Below are 23,143 nucleotides of genomic sequence, written 5' to 3'. Positions count from 1 at the left end.
ATTAGCAACATTTAATATTCACATCGGAAAAGATTTTACAGTTTTATCATGTGAAAGTTTTCTCCTACGGTTTTAATTTTGGAACCACAGGGAAAGAGAACGTCTAATGACTTCAGAGATGGTGACAGAAGCCACCACGCGTCTCCAGGAGCACCGCCTAGGGTCTAAAACAGACATAAACACTGCCGTCTTGTCGAATGCCACGCGACGAGCTGCCTACGTCCTCCCCGTGAAGGACGCACCCGACGCAGGAGAAGCAACACGTGGTCATACCACATGCGCAGCGACCCTGAGGGCAGACTCACTGTACCTCCTCGTTTGACAGCTGGGCTGCAGATTCCTCCTGCGCTAACGCGCACACCACTGGCGCCTTCACCTCCTCCTCGACCTCTGCTTTTTTATGGTCCTTCCTCTTGTTCAATCTCTGTTGTTCATCTTCCTCCTGAAAGTCACAGAAAATGCATACGTGCGTTACCCAGGCGGTCCACACCTAACAATCCATACGGTTCTTTAGCCACTCAAAACAAACAAAGAGCAAAGCCTTACGAGGAAACTGGACACTGAAGCCTGTTTTGGGATCGCATCTAAGGGTATCTGGTCAGAACAAGGTGTTGCAATACTAGAGGCACAAAGAAGGAAAGCCCGTCACGAAGACAAACCAGGACACAGGTTCCAAGAAGAGTGTGCACGTGAAAGAAACACGAAACAAACCGCCCCCTCTTCTTCAAGAGAGAAAACGTACATGAACAATTCTCCGGGTGATGAGAGAGACCGCGAGGGCAGGACGCAGCCATCAGAAACACGTGCAAATTTACGTGGAACACACAGGAAGGCTTGAAGCTGATGTGACAGTGCGCTCGACAAACATGAACAGGCTACCTCGGTGCCCCAAACGGCCTCATGGGAGGGACAATCACAACACAGACAAGGACGGATGAGGTTCTGCAGCACAAAAGGACAGTCTCATCGGGAGGAGCTAGAACCGGGCCCAGAAGCAGGTCAGCCGGGTCTGGAAGCGGCAGTGACAAGAGCCTGCCGACCGCGTGAGAGCGGTAAGCAAGGGTCCCGGGAAGGCAGGCGGACGGGGCAGTGTCGAACACTCTCCGGGGCCGAGAAGACACAGCTCTGGAAATGAGAGGCGAAGACCGGGGCAGGGAGGTAGAGATCTGCCATCAGCCCCCACCTCATCCGGAGAGTTCTGGGTTCTGATACCCATACCGCACCCAGCTTTACATGTAAAACCTTAGCACGACGCTGACATGTGGAAAACCCTCCGTAAATGTTAGTTAAAGGCCTTAAGTGACTTGGACGGTCTTAACGGACAGCAGGAGGGCATGGTTAGACCTGTACTTTAGAATCTAAATCCTCAGGGTGGCTGTGTCTGCACAAAAGAAGGATGAGTCAGAATTAAAAGAAAAGACATTTTATGGGGCGCCTGGGTGGCTCAGTCGGTTGAGCGTCCGACTTCGGCTCAGGTCACGATCTCTCGGTCCGTGAGTTCGAGCCCCGCGTCGGGCTCTGGGCAGATGGCTCAGAGCCTGGAGCCTGCTTCCGATTCTGTGTCTCCCTCTCTCTGACCCTCCCCCGCTCATGCTCTGTCTCTCTCTGTCTCAAAAATAAATAAAAAACATTAAGAAAAAAAAATAATTTAAAAGAAAAGACATTTTAAGGACGGAACATCTAAAAACCAAAACCCAACCCAAGTCACACAAGGTCACTTGAAAGCGGCTCACGGTCCCTAGAAAGCTTCCACGCGGTTTCCCCGGGGAGGTATTTGCACCCACGCACAACGCACTCCGGGGCACCAGCTGCACTGCTACCAGAAATGGAGAAGAAACAAAGACGACGGGACCCGCGTGGAGAGAGCAGGGAGGGGGGTGGCGCGGCGCTTAGCGAGGCCGACGGCTGCCTGCGGGAGCAGGTGCCCCGCCACGTGGTGAGGAGAGGAGGCCGTGGAGTGCCTCTGCTACACGCCTGCGCGACACGAGCCAACCCCAAGACGCCCTAAAACACGGCAGCGCCCGGGAGGCGGCCTCCCAGGCGACGGCTGCGGATGACACGCGGTCGTCCCCAAAAGGAGGTGACCGGCAGACTTTATCGCTTTGCCTTTGCCACAAATTTCTTTGGCAGGAGATGTATCTGTGTACTGCTCGTGTCGGCTCAACAGGTTTTAAAGGTAAGGAGAAAAGAGGGTCTCGGGCGCGCGGCCCGCCAGGCTCCGGCCTTTTCAGGCCGGTCCGCCCCTCCCTCCCCACGCGGTCCCTTCCGGTGCGGCCGCCAGGGCCATGTCAGAGAGACGCGGCCCGGACAAGCCTAGTCCGGGAGCCCTGGGAGCCCCGGACAGAGCCGCGCAGAAGGCTCTTCTCGGAAGTGCGCACCGTTCCGAAGACGGTGGTGGCGACGTGGGCTCTGTGCCCCAGACGCGGCCATTTCCAAAGCCGCGGACCCACGCCCCTCCGCCCGCCGGAGCTGCTCCGACTCCGCGGTCGTGGGGTGGGGGGCGGGGGTGCCGCTCACCTGGTCTCTCCTCCGCAGCGCCTCCACCCGCCGGAGCTGCTCCGACGTGAGCACGACCTCCATGCGCTGCATGTCCCTCATCAGCAGGCGCTGGGACTCCAGAAACTGGTCGTTGGCTCTCTGCCACGTGTGCTTCAACTGGTTGTGTTCCTGTCGCTCTTGTTCCAGGAGCCGGCACACTGTCGGGGACCCCCAACCAAGACACCGAACTTGAACGGCAGACCATGCCCGCGGCACGGGGCCGCCAGACCGGGTCTGGCCGCTGGCCTGTCCCGCCGGGGTCGGGATGAGGACCCAGGGCCGACCGGCCGTGGGACACACGGCAGCTGTCCCGCCTCTCCCAGAGCAGACCCTCCCCGAGCCCCCCGTAATGGCGGCGTGGACGAGGGGCCCCCGTGCTCAGGAAGCGCTAGAAACCCTGGTTAAACGAATCTTTGAAGGTTCCTTCCCTGCAGGACCTGGAGCTCGGCCTCTCCAGCGTGTTCTCTCAGAGGAGCTCCCAAGTTCACGTGACCGGACGTCCCTTCCCACACCACTCACCGCACACGCGTGCTCGGGAACGCGCCGTGGGAACGGCCGCTCCGGAAGCCGAAGGCACAGTAACCACTCCCCAGCGTCCTCACACACTCGCTGATACACCTGTCACCCAGAGACCCGCCCTGAGCCCGGGCCGGCCCTGACCGCCCAGGGTCAGTCACGGGTCCCGTGTAATGGCTGGTCCTGCCGGTACTCGGCGCTCGGCCGTCTTGCACCGACGAACGAGCGGGTGGCGTCGCCGTCACTCAAGCCACAAACCCGAGAGAACACTCGTACCGCTTTCTCGTCTCGCCCCAACACAGCCCTCTGTGACCGTGCCAGGTGACGGCCAGCCTCCGCCACCCGCCTCGGACCAGCCCTCACGGCTCAACCGGTACGCTTCCCGGCCCGTCCTCCGGACTGCTGGCAAACTGAACTTTCTGAACCGCACAACTTAAGTTACCACTCACAGTTTAAAGCCCAACAGAGAGGCCAAGCACGAGGCCCCATCCTGTCCAATGCCACTCAGACAGAAGTCCAGGACAGGCAAACCTGTAGGCACAGAGAGCAGACTGGCGGCTGCCAGGAGCTGGGGCGGAGGAGGACACGGCGAGCGACTGGGAACGAGCACGGAATTCCCTCCCGAAGTGGTGAGAATGTCGTGGAATTAGCGGTAACGGCTCACACCACACCTTCGTGAGAACAGACTTTAAAAGAGCCAACACCATGGCATGTGAATTAGGTCTCCATAAAGCTGTCATTTAAGAAAAACATTTGAAAGAAGCTCGTTCCTGCCCACAGGCCAGAATCCGAGTCCCTGGGCAGAAGGCGTCCACGACCCAGGTCACGTCAGCACGTCAGCCTCTCCCATCACGTCTTGCCCTGCTGCCCTCACGTCCTAACTTGGCCGGATCTCCTCCTTCGCCTTGTCACACCACGTGCAAATGGCCTGGGACATCAAGTCCATGTCTGGCCACCTGACAAACACCCACCTCTCTTTCAAAGCCCCGCTTTACAACTTCTCTTAAGAAGCTCACCAGTGGCACTGCCGCCTCCAAGCCCAGCACCCGTGACCGGCCACAGCGGTAACTCGGTGGCATGGCTACTGTCCCCAAGTCAGGCTGCAGGTTACACGGCCGCTTGACTGTTACCGGCCTTCCTTTCACTGACCTACGATTTTTGGTGTGAGTGTTCCAGAATGGAAATGGTCCCCTTACTCGTTTTAATGAGACTTCTCAGATCCTTTTCCAGATGTGTCAAGGGGATTAAGGGCCGGGCACACCGTTTAAACGGAAATCCCTACTTCTTTTGGACATTTTCAGAGTTTGCGTGTCTTTTCGACGGCAGCAGCACATATGAAACATGCTTCCAGAAAGCCAGAGACTCACTCAAGCTTTGGGTCATATTCATAACATTTTGTGAGATAATTCCGTAGGCCTTTATAATTTCAGCTTTCCACTCCCGGGGGAAAGAACGGACTCATTCACAAACCTAAATTACTGGTGGGAGAGCTGTATTTCCCAAGGCACTTGATACACTTAAAAGTGCCCACTGGGGGACTCTGACCCCACAGTCCTACCCTTGCCCGTTAAAATATGTTGCTAGTATCGCCCTCAACGTGGACGAGATTTCAGGGGGTCCATGCATTTAGGTGAGGAAAAAAGCTGGATCTTCATTTTCACTAACTCCTAACTGAAATGTATCATTTCCTTTAATTATAAAATGTGGGCAAGCAACCACGGTAAGTATGACAATACTCATGACGGTCACCGGCACGAGCCGCGGACGTGACATCTCTGTACAGCAGCTGCAGATCTTAAAAGATCACGGAGCTCAGCACTTCAAAATTACAGTAGTTACTTTTTATTTAGTGCCTTAATAAAGTAGCACCCTTGTTCCTGTATCTTAAGTCTGCAGCCATTTATATTTTGATCACCATTTTACAGTAAGTCGTTTCTTCTGTATTTGCTATTTTAGGGACTAAAAACACGATCCTAAGAGGGTCTCACGAGACCGCCAAGAGAAGTTCGTGACACAACAAAGGTTAAGGACCCCAGCAATTAAGACTCGCTAGCAGAATTAAAGACAAAAGTGGATCTTTATTTTAATGGGGAAAAGATAAGCCTTCTCGCCCAGGCCGGGGAAAAGAGGGTCAATTTCCGCAGAACCCCACTACCAGCCTCGTGAAATCAAAACCACTCCTCACGAACGGAGATGCTGCCCTCCGGCCCCACTTTCCCTTTTGCAGAACTACCCCCATCAAGTTGGGTCTGGGGGCAAAAGCAGTTTAAGCAGAAATTCCCAGCCCTCCTCTGTCTCTCTGCCCACACCTCGCGCCTCGTGAAGCTGTTCCGTTACAGCCGCGAGTCTTTAGGCCTCACGGCTCCCAGGACAACACTCCAACCGACTGCAAGGCTTACGGTGAATCCCTCATGTGCGGCCTCTCGGATTTGTTCTGGTTTTCTCAGAGACCGAGACTAAAACTACAGAGGATACGTATTTACCTTCGTGCAATTCCTTCCGAAGTTTCTCGGCATCTTCCTGTAGGACAGACTTCTGAGTGTTCAGGACGGCTACGTACATCTCCAGATCAGTCCTGCAGGATTTCTCAGCTTCCAGATAGTGATTCAGCTCCTTAACCTGAAACAGAATGCGATGCTATTACAGTAAAACCTACAATAGTTTCTACCTGAGACCTATCGGTGATGTATATGTACGTGTATCTGAACGTGCCTTGAAAATCACTTGAGTTTGTATTTACAGAAGTTGAAAAAGTTAAACAATTTTTAATTAGAGAACACACACACACACACACACACACACACACACAGTCTTCTTCATAACTGTATCCCCAGAGTGACACCGTATGGGACACTCCTGTGCCTCGCTTTCCACAAAGGCAGCTCCAGGGTGTACTCCCAGAGCGACACGTACACGTGCTCATTTTGCCACCCTCAGTCACACGGAGTTGTTGCGGGTTCTTTTCAAAACAGCAGTTAATTTCTAAAGATAAAAATAGTACCACACTCTTGTAAATTTGCTTTTCTTTGATTTCCGGTGAGGTGATCCCAAATGCCTTAAACTTATAAAAAGGACACGTTTCGAACAGGCACATACATTGGAAGGAAAAAAGAGGAAGTCATAATGGAAAAAATAGTCTCATGCTGTAATAAACACAAACTTGGAGGCAAGTGTGGGGTATGTTTTAAAATCACATCTTTTAAAGTTTACTTATTTGAGAGAGTGAGAGAGAGCACGAGTCAGGGAGGGGCAGAGAGAGGGAGACGGGAGACAGAGAATCCAGGCAGGCTGTGCCCCGTCAGCACAGAGCCCAACGTGGGGCTCGAACTCACGAAACTGTGAGATCACGTCCTGAGCTGAAATCAAGAGTCAGGATGCTTAACCAACTGGGACACCCGGGTGCCCCTAAAATCACATCTTTTAAAACAGGTCTTACTCCTGCTTAACAATTAACTGTAATACTCAAATATCACCAAGACAGTCTAATGTGTGAAACAGTTACGACCAAAGTGAAATGCAGTCTTGCCCCAGAGAGTGATCACAGAATCACTCGTACTGTCTTATAAACCGCCCGTCCTAAGTTCTGGCTACTCGTGTCAGCTTTTTCCGTGGTTACGTCCAACTTCACTTTCAAGGCCACTTCCAAGCTTCTCTTCTTCCTACTCCTTCAAACTTGAAAATGCGGGCGGTCAAGTTTGCAGTGAACTTGACCACACGTTAGTACTGGTCACAGGCTAAAATGATTGTTGAAGCAGCCACCTGACGCTTCCCTGGATGTGGTCAGACGACCGAAGACATGAAGCGGGTGTCACAAAGCACTGACTGCTGGGAGGCGTGTCCCTGTCACTGGAGAGGGCGGGGCTCCAGCTGGTGATGAGGAGAGTCGGTGTGCAGACACACAGCGGTGGTACGCAATCACTAATTCGACCTGCTGCTACTTCTTAGCGCGAATGCCTGACTCGATTTGTGATGGATGAATCTCTAACCTCTGAAAGCTACCAAGCAGAACCCTGGGAAAGTGGTGCCACAGTACGCGAGTGCCCTTGAATTCCATTTGCCCTAACACATAACAAAGCCAAAAAACACACGGACACCCACAAAAACCTAGGTGAGAGCTGGAGGGTGGGGCCAGGAAAGCTACCTCTGGGGACACCTATGGTACCAGCATCGACATGTGACGGAGGGAAGGGAAGCGATGACGACCCCAAGGACCCCGTATCTGTCAACTGGGGCTCCAACCGGACAATGGCAGCTGAAACTGCAAGAGTTTCTCGCACGTTCCAGTAGTGTGTAAACATGACCAACTTGTGTGGTGGACTTACAGCCTGCTGAGGGTGGGACACAACTCCCCTGTCACGTTCACACCCGGGTCGCTGTCCCGTGTCCGGGCAAGTGTCTCCACCCTGCCTTCCTGCAAACTGTCCCGGGTACACTTCTGATCCCCCACTTCTCCGTGTGAATTCTGGGATCCACTTACCGTGTTGCTTATTAAACCCTATTGGAATCTGGGTGGAATTCTGAGTTTATAGATGAATTTGGGGATATACTACCCGCCTTATAATACATTATCTTTTCATTCCGGAACACACGTATTCAGACCTTCATTATAATGTATTCTGTAAAGATCTTACCCGTTTTTGTTTAGATGTATTCTCGGGTAACACACAGTGAGGCTTTTTTGGTGTTTTTGTTTTGTTTTGCTTTTGCTACCGTGAATGGGATCTTCCCCCCATTGGGCAGATTACTGGAGGACACAAACACTATCACGTCTGTCTGTTGCTCTTGTTGGGACAACGTTCTTGAACTGTGCTCAGGTCTGACAATGTGTCTGTATGTCGTCCTGGTTTTCTACATAAACCACCAAGTCAATTTTGTTGTTTTCATTCGGTTAAGCCCATCTCTCCGTCTCATCTTGCTGTGTCATCCAGGGCCACAAACACAATCCGCACAGAATCACGGACTACGGGTCTGCTCACGTGGTTCCTGTCATGAATGGTAAGGCTGCTGAACACTCCTCATTAATCATAATGTTTGCTGATGGTTTGATAAACAGTTCTTATCAAGTTACTGGATGTTTAAATTTATCAGATGCCTTTCTGAAGCCAAGAACACACTGCCCTTCTCCTACAATCTTCTCATGTGGTGCGTAACAACAGTGGGATTTCTGATGATACACCCTCCCTAAATTCCTGGGAATTTATCCTATTTGGTTAAGATGTTTTTCTTTTTTTTTTTTACACTGTTGAGAATTTTTGTTTCTACGTTAAGTGAGATACATCTAGAATGCCTTTCCTTCCTACCACTTTTCTGTGTGCTTGTAATGAAATCATGCAGGTCTCACAAAATCAGCAGGAGAGCTTTCCTCCTGTTCTCTAACACACACTGTAAAATATAAGGATCATCTCTTTCCAGGTTTGGAAAAACTTGCCTGCAAAACCCGAACGTCTTTCAGAGAAGAAACAGGAGAAAGGAAGATTTGACTCTAAATCTGACTATAAATTCACTTTCTTTAACAGTTACTACTTTCGGGGCGCCTGGGTGGCTCAGTTGGTTAACCGCCTGACTCGGTTTCAGCTCTGGTCATGATCTCACAGTTCGTTGAGTTCGGGCCACACGGCAGGCTCTGTGCCGCCAGCACAGACCCTGCATGGGATTCTCCCTCCCTCCCTCCCTCCCTCCTCCCACCCTCTGCCTCTCCCCCACTCTCTTGCTCTCAAAATAAACTTAAAAAAAAAAAAAAGTTTTCATTTAACCAAACTTCCTTCATTTCCTATTTGTTGGTATGACACTGTTATGAGTATGTTTTGTTTTCAAGTCTCTACTGATTTCTGGTTATGTCCCCGTTCTGATTTCTAATGGTTTTTTTTCTTGATGAGTCCTATTGGAGGTCCGTCTTACCAGCTTTCCCATTTTTCCCATTATGCTGATATTCTCAAGTTCTCTTCTGCTTTTCTGTTTCACTCATTTCTGCTCTTACGAATATTATAGATTTCCTAGTGTTCACATTGTACTATTGTTTGTTTTTTAGATTCTTGAGTAACATATTCAAATCACTCTAAATATCTTAGAATTCCTTTTTCCATGATTTTTTTCCATTTCCAGAGATTTTATTTTAGCTGCCGTTTTACTCTAAATAATTTAATTACAGAGATTTGAGTCTGCATAACAATCCTTCAAAACGTGTTGACGCTTCCTTTGTGTCATTATGAGAAATATCATGTACCTGAAACTAACAATACTTTGTCTCACACACTGTCCTAAGTGTTCTATAGAACCCTATTAATAGCCTTACAAGGCACGCAGTAGAGGTATCTCCATTTTATGGTTGAGAAAACCAAACAGTAAGCTTAATTTCCCAAAGGTTCCCCCTGCTACTAAATGTTGAGCTCCTAACTCCTACACTCTACGACTACAGGAGATACAGTCCCCCTTTCCTGGCTACAGAATTCTGTGTGTTTGTTACATCTAAACTATTAATCTGGTTATTCGAAGCCCCCATATCCCTACTAATATTTTTTTCTGCCCACCTGATCACTTGCTATAAATCAGTTCCAAGCTCCTACTGTAACTGTGAAAGTTAGTTTCCCCTTAATTGTCCCTTGTAATTCACATATTTCAAGGTGTGTAAGAAACATTCAATCACGACTGTCCTATTCTACTGATGGATTATTAGATGGGGTCTCTCTATTCTTTTTTCTATTACATCCTAAATGTTTCATATCACAGCTACTATATCAACTTTCCTTTGGTTAGAATTTATATGACATACCTTTAAATATCCCATTATTTTCAGTCTTATAATTTTATTTTAGGTGCATCTATTATAATCAATATAAATTTACGTTTTTAAAAATCCCATCTCTTTCAGTAGGTGATTATCAGTTCACATTTATTAGGGTCACGGACACATTCCCCTTTCCACACTCCTATGCTGTGCTTTTGTTTACTGCCTTTTTTAAATTATTTTCTTTCTTTCCTACTTTCAATTAATTGTTAAAATGATCGACATTCCCTCTGCTGTGACTTCATGGCCAGCAAACCCAGCCACGCTCTAACCACATCATCTCTCAGACATCAATTCTGGGGCCAGCTTCAGGGAATGAAGTCAGCTTGGACCCATTCATTTTCCTCAACAAGAAAACGGATGAGATCAGGTCTCATTCTGACAAGAAAATGAACACTACTTTGTACCAAAGCAAAACAAAACGGAGCACCACTATGGTGATTATTTAAACCATCCATACAAAATCATCTCCAAACTTTTTCTTTTTTTTCTTTTCTTTTTTTTTTTTTTTTTTTTTTTTGTATTTTAAAGAAACCAAGATTCTTCGGATTCACAGTCTGAATGCCAGGGTCTGCCCCTCCATGACTAGCTGTGCTCATGGCATCAGGTCAGGGCATTGGGTGCAAGAACGGGCTACAACATCTCACAACCTTTGAGGCCTCCAGCTCTTTAACCTTGTCTTCAGCCTCCGTCAGCTTCTCTTTCAGAGCCGCAATCTCCTTCTCCATGGGCATCACAACAGATCGAAGTTTCTCAGCATCCTCTTGGGCCTACGGTTAAAAAGAATTAAATGCTACAACTTACTGGCTCGTTGCTTTTCTGAGAAACTCTGACTCACACATCGTTAGACTGAACACAAGTAAGCCCACCGGGCGCCGTACGAGTGCTCGTTGAACTGAACCACGTGTGCTTTCCGGTGCCGTAGGACCGTGAAGGCCAAGCCATCATCCCAATTTTCCCAGTGTTCCACTTAGAAATGGGAGTGGGTAGGAAAACGGATTCACTATGACACTCCTGACTTTTTAAATCAATTCATTAAATTCGAAAATACCCTATATATAAAAGGAAATACACATAACACTTTTACAACTCCAGTTACTAAATTCAGGACATGATACTTTCTTTGGAAATGGGTGGATGAAAGTACTGATTAGTTCATAAACATAAAAAAACAGCACATACTTTCTAAAATGTTACAAAATTGTGTTGCTATTAAAAAGCTTTCATCTTAGTTATTTCATTTAAAAACACATTTTTTTGGTGGGGGCGCCTGGGTGGCTCAGTCGGTTGAGCGTCCGACGTCAGCTCAGGTCATGATCTCACGGTTCGTGGGTTTGAGCCCCGCGTTGGGCTCTGTGCCGACAGCTCAGAGCCTGGAGCCTGTTTCAGATTCTGTGTCTCCCTCTCTCTGACCCTCCCCTGTTCATGGTCTGTCTCTCTCTGTCTCAAAAATAAATAAACGTTAAAAAAAATTTTTTTAATAAACATTTTTTTTAACATTTATTCATTTTTTGAGAGACAGAGCATGAGTGGGGGAGGGGCAGAGAGAGAGGGAGACACAGAATCAGAAGCAGGCTCCAGGCTCCAGGCTCCGAGCTGTCAGCACAGAGCCCGACACAGGGCTCGAACTCACCGGCTGTGAGATCATGACCTGAGCCGAAGTAGGATGTTTAACCTACTGAGCCACACAGGCGCCCCCATCTTAGTTATTTTACAAGAGTAATTTAAATATTATTTTACGTTTGATACCTAAATGAAACAAACCCAAAAAAGGACTATCATATTGTTTTCTGTCCTTCATTCTCAAAAACATGGATTAAAAAAAAATAACATCCATAAATTAGTAAACTGGTGAGAAACTTTTATTATACATATATTGTACACGTCACATATATGTATATTGTATATGTATGCGTGCATATGCATGTAGGTGTTGTGTGTATACACGTGTGTATAGGTATGTGTGTTTGTGCGTGCACACGTATGTGTGCATACGTGTGTGTGGTGTGTGCATATGCGTGTGTATGTGTACACCTGTGTGTATATATACACAAAGGCAGACTAAAAAAGTTAGCTTTTTCCCTTGTAGTGAACATGAAATTTAACCTTATTCCCTAAACTTAAAGGGCTCAAATTGACCTCAATTGTTCATGATAGGGAAAATATCATTTATGCCCAAATATGAGTGGGGCTTTTCCCCAAGACACATCTCTCTCAGAAAAGAGGGATTCACTTTGTTTTCCAGTCCTTAAAAAGTCATTGAATCATTTATTTTATTTTTAACTAAGTACTGTTTGGAAAAGGCATGTGAGCTTAAATTATCTTCTGTGTAGGTTAACAGATCTGCTGTGCTGATAAAAAACAGCAGGGGGAAAAGCAGGAGGGAAGAAGCAGAGAATTTAACACAGACTGAATTACTTAATGATGCAACGATGACCCCACAACTAAGTGTTGCATACCATTACAAACAAAACTTAGAAGATGATTTTTTTTTAAATGACAGGAAGGTCACTAAAAACACGGAAACTCTGGGGCGCCTGGGAGGCTCAGTCGGTTGAACATCTGACTCTTGAGTTCGGCTCAGGTCACGATCTCACGGTCATGGAATTGAGCCCTGCCTCGGGCTCCACACGGGCACGGACGGAGCCTGCTTAAGATTCTGTCTCTCCCCGTCTGCGCCCCCACCACACGCACCTGCACACGCGCTCTCTCGAAAAAGAAAACTACAAAAACAAAAAACAAACGAAAAAAACAAGGAAAATGTATTAAGGAGTGCAATACACCTGCAACTGACACCACACACGCCAACTGTACCGGAAGCAAAATAAACACAAGTAGAACAAAAAGAAAGTGTCAGCCGCACATAAAGATTTTATGGATTAAGCGTTGATCCTATGACTTATTTCTCTCCTATTGCCTTACTGCCAAGGCCACACCTTCGGTGGCCTATCGAACAGACGCTGTAACAGCCAGCATCCTCGTGTGTCTCATCTTCCAGGGGAACAGTTCTGTAGCAATTACGGTATTTTCATTTTCATTTTTGATAAACAACGAGACAGGGGACTTACTTGCCTTCTATGAATTTCCTTAGGATTCTTTTTATGCCTGGGTGTTGCATTTTATTGTCACCTCATCAGACTTATTCTTTAAAACAACAACAAGGAAAATTTGGGCCAAGAGGAGCCTAAAGACACACGTGGCATCCTGCAACGTGGTGCCTGCGTGAGATCTTAAAAATAGTGAGCCAGGGCATCAGGTAAAACTAATGAAATCTGAATACAATGAATGGACGTTAGCTCATGATACTCAATCCTGGTTTACTAGTCGTGACGATGTACCACACCAACATGAGATACTAGTAACTGGGAAAACTAGACGTCGACCACACAGGAACTCTGTACTATCTACACAATCTGACTCCGTAAATCAAAAACTGTTCTAAAAAATAAACTTTAGTTTACTTTTTTTTTTTAACGTTTACTTATTTTGAGAGAGAACACGCACATACATGCCCAAGCAGAAGAGGGGCAGAGAGAGAGAGAGAGAGAGAGAGAGAATCCCAAGCAGGCTCCACGCTGTCAGCACAGAGCCCGACAAGGGGCTCAATCCCATGAACCGTGAGATCATGACCTGAGCCAAAACCAAGAGTCGGACACTAAACTGACTGAGCCACCCAGGTGCGCCAAGTCTATTTTAAAAATAAAAATAAATTTTAAAAGCAACAGGAAGTGGCACGTTGTGAAAAAATCAGGAACAACTGGAAACAAGGATCTCCTGTTACGGCCTGGACCGGAATCCCCAACGACAGCATCGAACAGGAACTATCTCCAACAACCTGAGGGAGGTGACTGTGGACAACTCTGTTAGATGGCTAAGTGACTCTAGTGGTGAGGAAGATGTCGGATCCTCGTGAAGATGCTGAATTACAGTCTTCCCCTGGAATAAAATGGAGTGGAAGAAACGGTTCTTCGTGTTTAAAGCTTCTTTCTTGGCTATTGGGTTCTCAGATGATTTTTCGGTTATTATAAAAACTAAATCACCTTCTAAATACACAAAAACAGTCCTGGTACGGACCGAGGGTTGGGAACCAAAGATGATGATTAATACGAATGAAAGATAAAGTCAAAATCTAGTTGTAATTTTATATATAATGTGTGCTTTAAAATAGAAGTATGTACACACATCAGTAGGCTACAAGTTTATATAATTAAACTGGCCAAAGAGCTTTCACTATTTTCTTCATGAAAAAATACTGCCCCTTCTCCAACGCCCCATGTTCAGGCATCTTGCTATGTTCCAGCATAATATGTGGTACATTTGTCTCACGGGAACCCAGGGATACTGAGAGAGACGGAAAATCAACATCTGTTCTGAAGGTCCGGCTTAGACACACTCACCTGGCGGCCACACTCCTTCGGTAAGTATTTGTGAGCCCCTGCGTGCTAGACACTACCGTGGGCACGCAGGACATACAAACAAACGAGGGTCCTGGCTCACGGAGCTCACGTTCTAGCAAGGAAGGGAAGGCATGATCAACAGGTGAACTCTGTGTGTGCTGTAGGAAAGGACAAAGCGCCGCAGGATATGGCGATGGGCGGAGCGGTGGCAGGCGCAGGGGGGAGGAGGGCAGGCTGTCGGGCTGAGTGGCGTGGTCAGGACAGGCCTCCTGCAGCGGAGACATTTGTTTCGGGATGTGAAGGAGGGGCAGGGAGGTCAGCCACGCACACGTCTGGGGTCAGGGAGTCAGGCTATCCAGCGCTACATTTACGTGTGTGTCCAAACAATCCCCCAAACAGAAACCAGGAAAGTCCGCCTACGGCCACAGTAATGCGGGTGGAGGCATCCTGCATTCGAATTCGAATATTCCTACAGGTGAATACGTTCCTCGTACCTTTTTCATTTCGTTTTCTAAATTCTCCTCCTCTTGACCTTCCGACAGCCTTCTCCTTAAATCCGCAATCTCCCTCTCCGCGGACTCCCGGTACTGTGCCCACTGGCTTCGCTCCTGCTCCAGCCGGAGGTGAAACTGGTGCTCGTAGTCGCGGACCGTCTCTACAAAATATCACCAAAGATCGCAGGTCTGAGCGCTCTGAGGAAGAATGTTCTGGCACACTGAAATTTTAAAAGGAGTTACATAAAGAGCGTATGCCTGGATTCTGGAAATCGTCGAATTCACTTTAAAAACAAAACAAAACTGGGGCGCCTGGGTGGCTCAGTCAGTTAAGCGTCTGACTTCAGCTCAGGTCATGATCTCGCGGTCCGTGAGTTCGAGCCCCACGTCAGGCTCTGTGCTGACGGCTCAGAGCCTGGAGTCTGTTTCAGATTCTGTGTCTCCCTCTGTCTATGACCCTCCCCTGTTCATGCCCTGTCTCTCTCTGTCTCAAAAATAAAGAAACGTTTAAAAAAAAAATTAAAAAAAATAAAAACAAAACAAAACCAACTAAAACTCAAGCAAGATTTCTGGTTCTTATTACGTGCACAAGTGTCGTGAGGGCTGTGACTCATGCCTGCTCTTCACGACGGGCCTGTGCCGTTCGTTCCCTCGTGGACGAAGAAAGCTTAGGGAAGGCCAAACACTCTGGCCGGTGAACATCCCACAACCAGAGCAGCAGGGCTGGCTCGGACCCGGGGGCCGACCTCAGCCAGACCGCTGCTCCCACACACGACGCTACGGCTCCTGAGACAAATGGGACTGTCACCCCCACCCAACTACTTGAATGTGAGAGAGAAGGGATGTGCTTCTGGAATATTTTGCTGTAACTCAAATTCTAAATTGAGACAGATTCTATAAGGTCTTTGTTAAATGACCTTATCTTTAATATAATCTTAACACATCATGGGATAAACACGTATGTCTGTTAACTTCCACTGCTCCTTTGTCTTTTTGTATATGTTTTTTAATGTTTATTTTTTAAGAGAGAGAGAGAGACAAGAGCGTGAGCAGGGGAGGTGCTGAGAGAGAGAGAGACAAAATCCGAAGCAGGCTCCAGGCTCCGAGCTGTCAGCACAGAGCCCGCCGCGGGGCTCGAACTCACGGACTGCAAGTCGGACGCTTAACCGACTGACCCGCCAGGCGCCCCACTTTCTTCCTTAACAACAGAACCCCAATTTCGTTTAGGAAGTCGGTGGTGCACTTCACAAACGAGATTTTCCAGTTGCCTTTGTAGCTGTGGGTAAGCACACGCCTCAGCAAATGCGAGGGGGCTGAAGGAGGAGCAGCTCATGTTCAGCCAGGAGGACGACGGAGCTGAAAACCGTACGCTACGGATGGAGGAGGACCGAAGGAGCCCAGGACACCGGTGACCCCCTGGGGTCCCCACCCCTGGGCTGCTGCTTCCGTGCAAGAACCGGACTCCTATCTGGGGGCCAGTCCCCGGGTGACAGCCACCACGCTGGCTGTCAGGGAGCACGGAGGGAAACAGGACCCGAGCGCAGACGAGAGGAGAGGCTCGTCCCTAGTTCACGCCCACGGCAGTAACTGGACTGACTTCAGGAACCCGAAGATTCAGGGGCAACTTGCTTCGGGTCACTGTCACCTGAGAAACGCAGGCTGTGACCGAGCACTAGTGTGGGCAGCAGACGGACGGGAGACGGCTACTCTTCCTTTGGCCCGAGGGTCACGGCCCACGAAGCCTCCGGAGCCCGTGCCACTCGGCCACAGAGACCGCCGCGAAGAGGCCCAGCAAAACCCGGGCTCCCCCTGAAGACGTGGAACTGGCCGCACGGAGCGGGCGGGCGCGAATCCGCTGGGACCAGCGAGTGGAAGCAGGGCCCGGAGGCCTCCCGTGGGAGGTTCTCCAGCTCCGCGCACTTCCCGCGGCCACGCAGCTTCATCCCGCGTCCCGCGTCAGGAGGAGCCGGCTCCTCCAGAACACCCAGAGGACAGACCCGTTCACAGCACCACTGGCGCCCGCGGGAACACGCGAGGCCACAAACACCACTCAGGATCCGGTTTGAGACGCTCCGAAAATGGTCCGTCACCGGCATCGGTGTCGCCGGGAAACGACAAAGCAGACGGAGGGCTCCCTCCTTACCTTTCATGACGGCCTGGAGCGAAGCCACCTCCTCCCTCCACTGTCTTTTCACCTCGTCGATGGCCTCCTGCTTGGTGTTCTCCGAGACCGTGGCGATGGCCTTGATGTTCTCCACCTCCGCCTGGGCTTCCCACAGCTGCGTCCGAAGCTGCCCCAGGTCATCCTGCGCGGCCTGCAGCACCGCATTCTGCCTCTTCAGGTCCTCTGCGGGGAGGGGAGAGGAGGGGAGGGGAGGGGAGGCCTCCGGTTAGGGAAGGGGCCGCACTGGCACTCGGCAGGCTGACAGCCCAAGGAACAAATACAGCGTCCCCTTTATAATGCTAACAGTCTAACGAAGGAGTTAAACATTAAATTCAATGTTAGGTAACTTAGAAAACCAATTATTTTAATAAAGCTAAGACTCAGGGTGTGCAGGGCATCACAAGTCCATTCCTTACTCATTATCCAAGCAGCCAGTGATGAAGGCCATAGTTTTAAAGCTAAATTTAGACTCTTTCACTCACTGGCTAATCAACTTATTTAACCTCTCTGGCCTCAGTTTCCACATCTACAAGACGGGGATAAAAACACCCATCTTAGAAGGTGGTCTTAGTGATAAACAATTTACTGAAAATGCTTGGGAGTACAATACTTGCACAAGGTGAACATTTGAGAAACAGTTAACACGGGAGAAAAGAAAGCCGGACCACACCGCAAGCTACAAGATCAAGATCAAGGATTTTTAAAAGTCAGGATTAATTTTCTCCTCATCCCTTTGCCACCTCCTCAATATCGAGCTGACACGGTGAGCCAACTACAGACGTAAGCCTATGTAAGCCCGGGGTTTGGCCGAATGGCCCTTCAGACGAGGCGACCACCCCACCCCCGCCAGCGTTCAGGGCCGTGTCTGCTCCCTACACACTTACCAACAGTCACTATCTTCCACTGTCCCTAATGTTGCCAACACCATGGGGACGAAAACGGTGACAGCTGTCATCTGTATTTCTCTACCAGTAGTGAGGCTGAGTCTCTTCATTACACTGATTAATGTCTGTGTTTCTTCCCTGGTGATACCCTTTCCCTGTGCTCATGAACAGTCTTTCCTCTGATTGGGAACGGTATTCTACATACAGTGAATATCAGTCCTTTTCCTCCAAAGCTTTTCCAGCCTCGGTGCTCTTGGTCGCTTAACTTTTCCATATCTTTTGCCATACAGAAGTTAGGAGACATTTATGCAGAAGAACCCTTCACCTCTATGCAAAGTCGTCAATTCCCTTTAGCGAACACGGTAACTGAGCTGACAGCCAGCAAAACAATCTGACTTAGGCTCTAACTCGATTACCAGCGGCCATGGGATCTAAGGAATCACACAGCCCTCGAGCCAGATCAGCAGCAACGCTTCTCTGCCTGACTGTCTAAGTACTTGAAAAAATCAGGTACAACTAAGGCACTTTCACTATCAAACACACACAGGAATTAACAGCTTGGTAGTCCAAGTAACGGGGGAAACACCAGACATGCTGATCGTAACTGAAGCCGTTTAAGAAACCTTTATTCGCTCAGCCTCAGTTTTCCGCTGCTTGTCACTATTAAAATATCCCGAAACACCAGCCACAGAAAACTTACAAGAACATTAATTACAGAAAGTAGTTATCTGAAGTGTCCAGAAGGCAAGCCAGACCCCTGGGACACAGTGGTAGGTGTGTGGGGATGATCTAGAGACAAAACACACAAAGCCACAAAAGGGGTGTTCTGGATAGAAGAATGTTTTCGTAAAATGTGAAATAAAAGAAAAACCATGACCTCGGAATACTCTGTTCGTTTCTGAGAACCACAGTTCCGTCAAGGCTCAAGTCCACGTGCTCTCCCCTCCTCCGCTGATTCTCCCTGATAATGTTTTGTTTCTTGGAAATCGCCCAGAGCTGCATACACTGTTGCGTGATCACTACGGACACAAAAACTGCAAATACCAAACCTAAAGACTAATCTGTGGCATGTTTCCACAGAGTTAAGAGCAGCACAGAGAGCCTGAAGGAAGATTCGGCCAAATGTTGCTCCTGACTGACTTTACGTATTTACCTAAGTCTGCATTATATGCTATGTATTACACATATATATATATATATACACACACGCACGCACACACACACGTACACACACACACACACACACACACACCTTTAAATGAGAAAACAAACAGAAGTTAGAAGTTAGAAAAACCTACACTTTCTGTACCAAAACATTTCAAATCTATCTGCCAGTGGCACAAGTTATTATTAAAGAATAGTTACTGGGGTGCCTGGGTGGCTCAGTCGATTAAGCATCCGACTTGGGCTCAGGTCACAGTCCCGTGGTCCGTGAGTTCAAGCCCTGCATCAGGCTCTGTGCCGACAGCTCAGAGCCCGGAGCCCGCTTCTGATTCTGTGTCTCCCTCTCTCTCTGCCCCTCCCCTGCTCATGCTCTGTCTCTCTCTCGTAAATAAATAAACATTAAAATTTTTAAAAATAATAATAAAGAGCAGTTATTACCCATTCTGGCTTTGTAGATGTAATTATAAAGATTTCCAAACGCATTCGGAAGGTGAGAATACAGTACAATCTTTCACACGCCTATCACCAAGATTCATCAATTACCAAGACTTTGCCACATTTATTTCAACTACCCTTTTTCTTTGAAGTATTTTAAAAATGAGTCCCAGAAACAATATTACATCACCTAACACACTACACATGCCTCTCTAAAAACAAGAATATCTTCTTACACAAACACGGTGTCACTGTCACACCTAACAAAGTTAACAACTGTTTGATATAATCTAATACCTGGTCTGTAGTAAAACTACTCCAGTTGCCAAAAAAATGTCTTTTTGAAGTCTGTATGAATTAGGATCCAAACAAGACACTTCATTTGGATATACTGACACTTTATACAACATTTCAAACATGAAGACAAATATAGAGAATTACATAATGGACACCTATCACCTAGCTTCATCTTTTTTTTTCTAGATTTTATTTTTAAGTAAGATCTGTACCCAACATGGGACTTGAACTCACAACCCTGAGAACAAGAGTCTCATGCTCCATGGCCTGAGCTGGCCAGGCGTCCAGGCTTCATCAATTATTAATATTACTGCTACGTGTGTTTCAACCTCTTTTCAACTTCAAGAAGTAAAACATTACAGGGGCGCCTGGGTGGCTCAGTCGGTTGAGCGTCCGGCTTCGGCTCAGGTCATGATCTCACGGTCTGTGAGTTCGAGCCCCGCGTCCGGCTCTGTGCTGACAGCTCGGAGCCTGGAGCCTGCTTCCGATTCTGTGTCTCCCTCTCTGTCTGCCCCTCCCCTGCTCATGCTCTGTTCCTGTCTCAAAAAAAAAAAAAAAAAAAAAAGAAGCAAAACATTACAAACACCCTACTTCCCTCAGAAGTAACAACTATCAGGAATTTGGAGGAATCATTACCATGCGTATTTTACACCCTTGCTCTGCTACAGGTTTTCAAACCCCAGTGCTCTCACAGAGTCGTATTCCTCTTTAATTACCTCGATCTCTTAACATCGTTTCGTTCCTGAGATTGTTCACACACGTGACTGCTTCGATCACTCGCTGCCATATGACAGTCTGGCGTATCAGCGGTTACGGCCGTGGACATTCAGGTGTGGGGTAGGCATCTGCCTGTTCTACTCGCATGTTCCCATCGTTCTAAGCCCACTGTTCTGGGCTCTTCCCAAATTTATAATGGTATGTCATATATCAAATTTCCATACATTGAGAACTTCTATAAAAATTATGGAACTTCTAGAAAAATGCCCCGTTCTCATGCCAATACCATGCTGTCTAAACACAGCAGTATTCATACTATTTTGTCTACTCTCGTACACATTGTAAAGTTTCCCATAATAAACAGCTTAATAAAAACACTGTAGGTGGTGCCTGGGTGGCTCAATTGGTTAAGTGTCCCACTTCTGCTCAGGTCATGATCTCACAGTTTGTGGGTCGAACCCTGTGTCGGGCTCTCTGCTGTCAGTGCAGAGCCCACATCAGATCCTCTGTGCCTCCCACGCTCACGCACATATTCTCTCTTGAAACATTAAAAAAATTTTTTTAATTGAAAAAAAAACCACTGTAAGGGAGGCTGAGTGGCTCAGTTGGTTAAGTGTTCAACTTGAGCTCAGGTCACGATCTCGTGGTCTGTGGGTTCCAGCCCCGCGTCGGGCTCTGTGCTGACAGCTCAGAGCCTGGAGCCCGCTTCGGATTCCGTGTCCCCCTCTCTGCCCCTCCCCCCGCTCGCGCTCTATCTCGAAAATAAACAAACGTTAAAAAAAAAAAAAAGAATGTTAAAAAACCCCACTGTAATAGCTTTGAATGAAGTGGGGACACTTCCCCTACCAGACGTAAGTTATTATCACAAGCCTCACGCACCCGCCGCCCAGCTCCAACACTCATAAACCCGCGGGCAATCTCGTCCCTCCATCCACTTCCATTACACAACACACTGTGTTGAGACAAGTCTCAGACATTTTTTTAAACTAATAAACTTTATTTTTTGGAGCAAGTTAGGTTCACAGCAAACCCGAGCAGAAAGTAGAGTTCCCCGTCCCCCCTCCGCACGCGAGCTCCCCTCACCCGCAGCAGGCGCCCGACTTGTAACCGCAGAGCCCACGGGGACACGCTGTTATCAAAGCCCGCGGCCTCCATCAGGACGCTGTATCCAGCCCTGCGGGCGCACACGACGGTTCCGCTGCCTCGACGCCCCCTCTGCCTGTCCGTTCCTCCTTCCCTCCTGACCCTGGCAGCCACCACCGTGTCCACTCTTTGCCTCGTCCGGGATGTCACACGGAACCACACACCCATCGTCTTTTCGGGGTAGCCGAATAATATTCCACCGCCTGGGCGTACCAGTTTACCTGCTCGGCTCCCAAGTTCTGGCAATTATTAATCAGGTTGCTGCACACATGGACGTGCGGGTTCTCGCGTGAACCCGGGCTTTCATTCGGGGGTGTACCGAGGAGAAAAACCGGTGAACCCCGTTAGTTAAAAGTATGTTCGGTTCCGTAAAAAACGGCCAAAGTACCTTCCGAAGCGACTGCACCATTTTGTATGCCCGCCAGCAATGAGTGAGAGTTCCAGCTGCCCTACATCAGCAGCAGCATTTGGTGGGGTGTCTCAGATGTCAGCCACCATAACACACGCGGAGTGACAGCTCACTGCTTTACTATGTTCACAAGCTCACACGACCGTCACCACAACCAGTTTCGGAACATTTTGATCCTCCCAGAAAGAAAGCCAGTGCTCTTGATCACCCCCTCCCCCCGACTCCCCGGGGCCACCAGTATCGGGGAACCACTCACCTGCTTTCTACTCCTATCGATCACGTGCTACCCCGGACATTTCGTACAACTGTCCTCATACGATGAGTGATCCTTTGACTGGACTCTTAGCACAAAGCTTTGAAAGTTCATGTTACAATGAGTGCCAGTATTCGATGTATTTTCATGGAGAAATGAAATATTCATTCATCAGCTGACATTTGGGTTGTTCCCCGCTTTCTGGCAATTAGGAATCATACCGCCGTGGCTATGAATATGCAGATGTACACAGCACATGCTTTATCATTCTCTTGTGTATATACCGAAGAGTGAAATTCTGGGTCAAACAGTAATTCTATGTTTAACCATTTGAAGCACTGAAAGACTATGTTCCAAGCCCCTGGACATTTAACACTCCTGCCAGGAGTGCACGAGGGTGCTTACTTCTCCGTGCCCTTCAATACCTGTCATCGACTGACTTTGTGATAAAGGGCTGCTAGTGGGTGTCAAGGGGCATCTCAGTATAATTTTGATTTGTGTCTCTGATACCTAACACCACCGAACATCTTATCATGTGCTTTCTGGCCATTTGAGTATCTTCTTTGGAAAAATGCCTATTCAGATCTGTTGACGATTTTTCATTGTCTTTGTATCATGGAGTCATAAGGGTTCTTGATACATATAAATAAAAGTCCCTTATCTGATATGCCATTTGCAAAAATTCCTCCCACTCAGTGGGCTTTTTATTTTTGTGACAGTGTCTCTGGAAGCACAAAAGCTTCTGAAATCTGATGAAGTCCAATCTACTTCATTGGTTGCTTCTGCTCATAATGTCCTATCTAAGATATTACTGCCTAATTCCAAAGTTGCAAAGATTTATCCTTATGTTTTCTTCTTTTTTAAAAATGTTTGAGAGGGGCGCCTGGGTGGCTCAGTCGGTTAAGCGTCCGACTTCGGCTCAGGTCATGATCTCACGGTCTGTGAGTT

The 23,143-nt window shown here is 48.1% G+C and overlaps 1 protein-coding gene across 2 annotated transcripts in view; it reads right to left on the bottom strand.

Moving 5' to 3' along the window:
• Nucleotides 1-23,143, bottom strand: part of RABEP1 (rabaptin, RAB GTPase binding effector protein 1) — a 102,155-nt gene that overhangs the window by 21,074 nt on the left and 57,938 nt on the right. For both annotated transcript variants that reach the window (XM_053893285.1, XM_053893286.1), the window contains 6 exons: nt 16,873-17,076; nt 14,730-14,890; nt 10,489-10,608; nt 5,538-5,673; nt 2,518-2,696; nt 311-442 (listed from right to left, as the gene is read on the bottom strand). In XM_053893285.1, the coding sequence (XP_053749260.1) occupies nt 311-442; nt 2,518-2,696; nt 5,538-5,673; nt 10,489-10,608; nt 14,730-14,890; nt 16,873-17,076 (932 nt within the window). The remainder of the gene's footprint in view (nt 1-310; nt 443-2,517; nt 2,697-5,537; nt 5,674-10,488; nt 10,609-14,729; nt 14,891-16,872; nt 17,077-23,143) is intronic.

Source organism: Panthera pardus, unplaced genomic scaffold (assembly GCF_024362965.1).
Source record: "Panthera pardus isolate Hobbes unplaced genomic scaffold, ASM2436296v1 HiC_scaffold_3, whole genome shotgun sequence".
Taxonomy (NCBI): domain Eukaryota; kingdom Metazoa; phylum Chordata; class Mammalia; order Carnivora; family Felidae; genus Panthera; species Panthera pardus.
The sequence above is the reverse complement of the archived record's forward strand: the minus strand, read 5'-3'. Positions and strand labels throughout refer to the sequence as shown.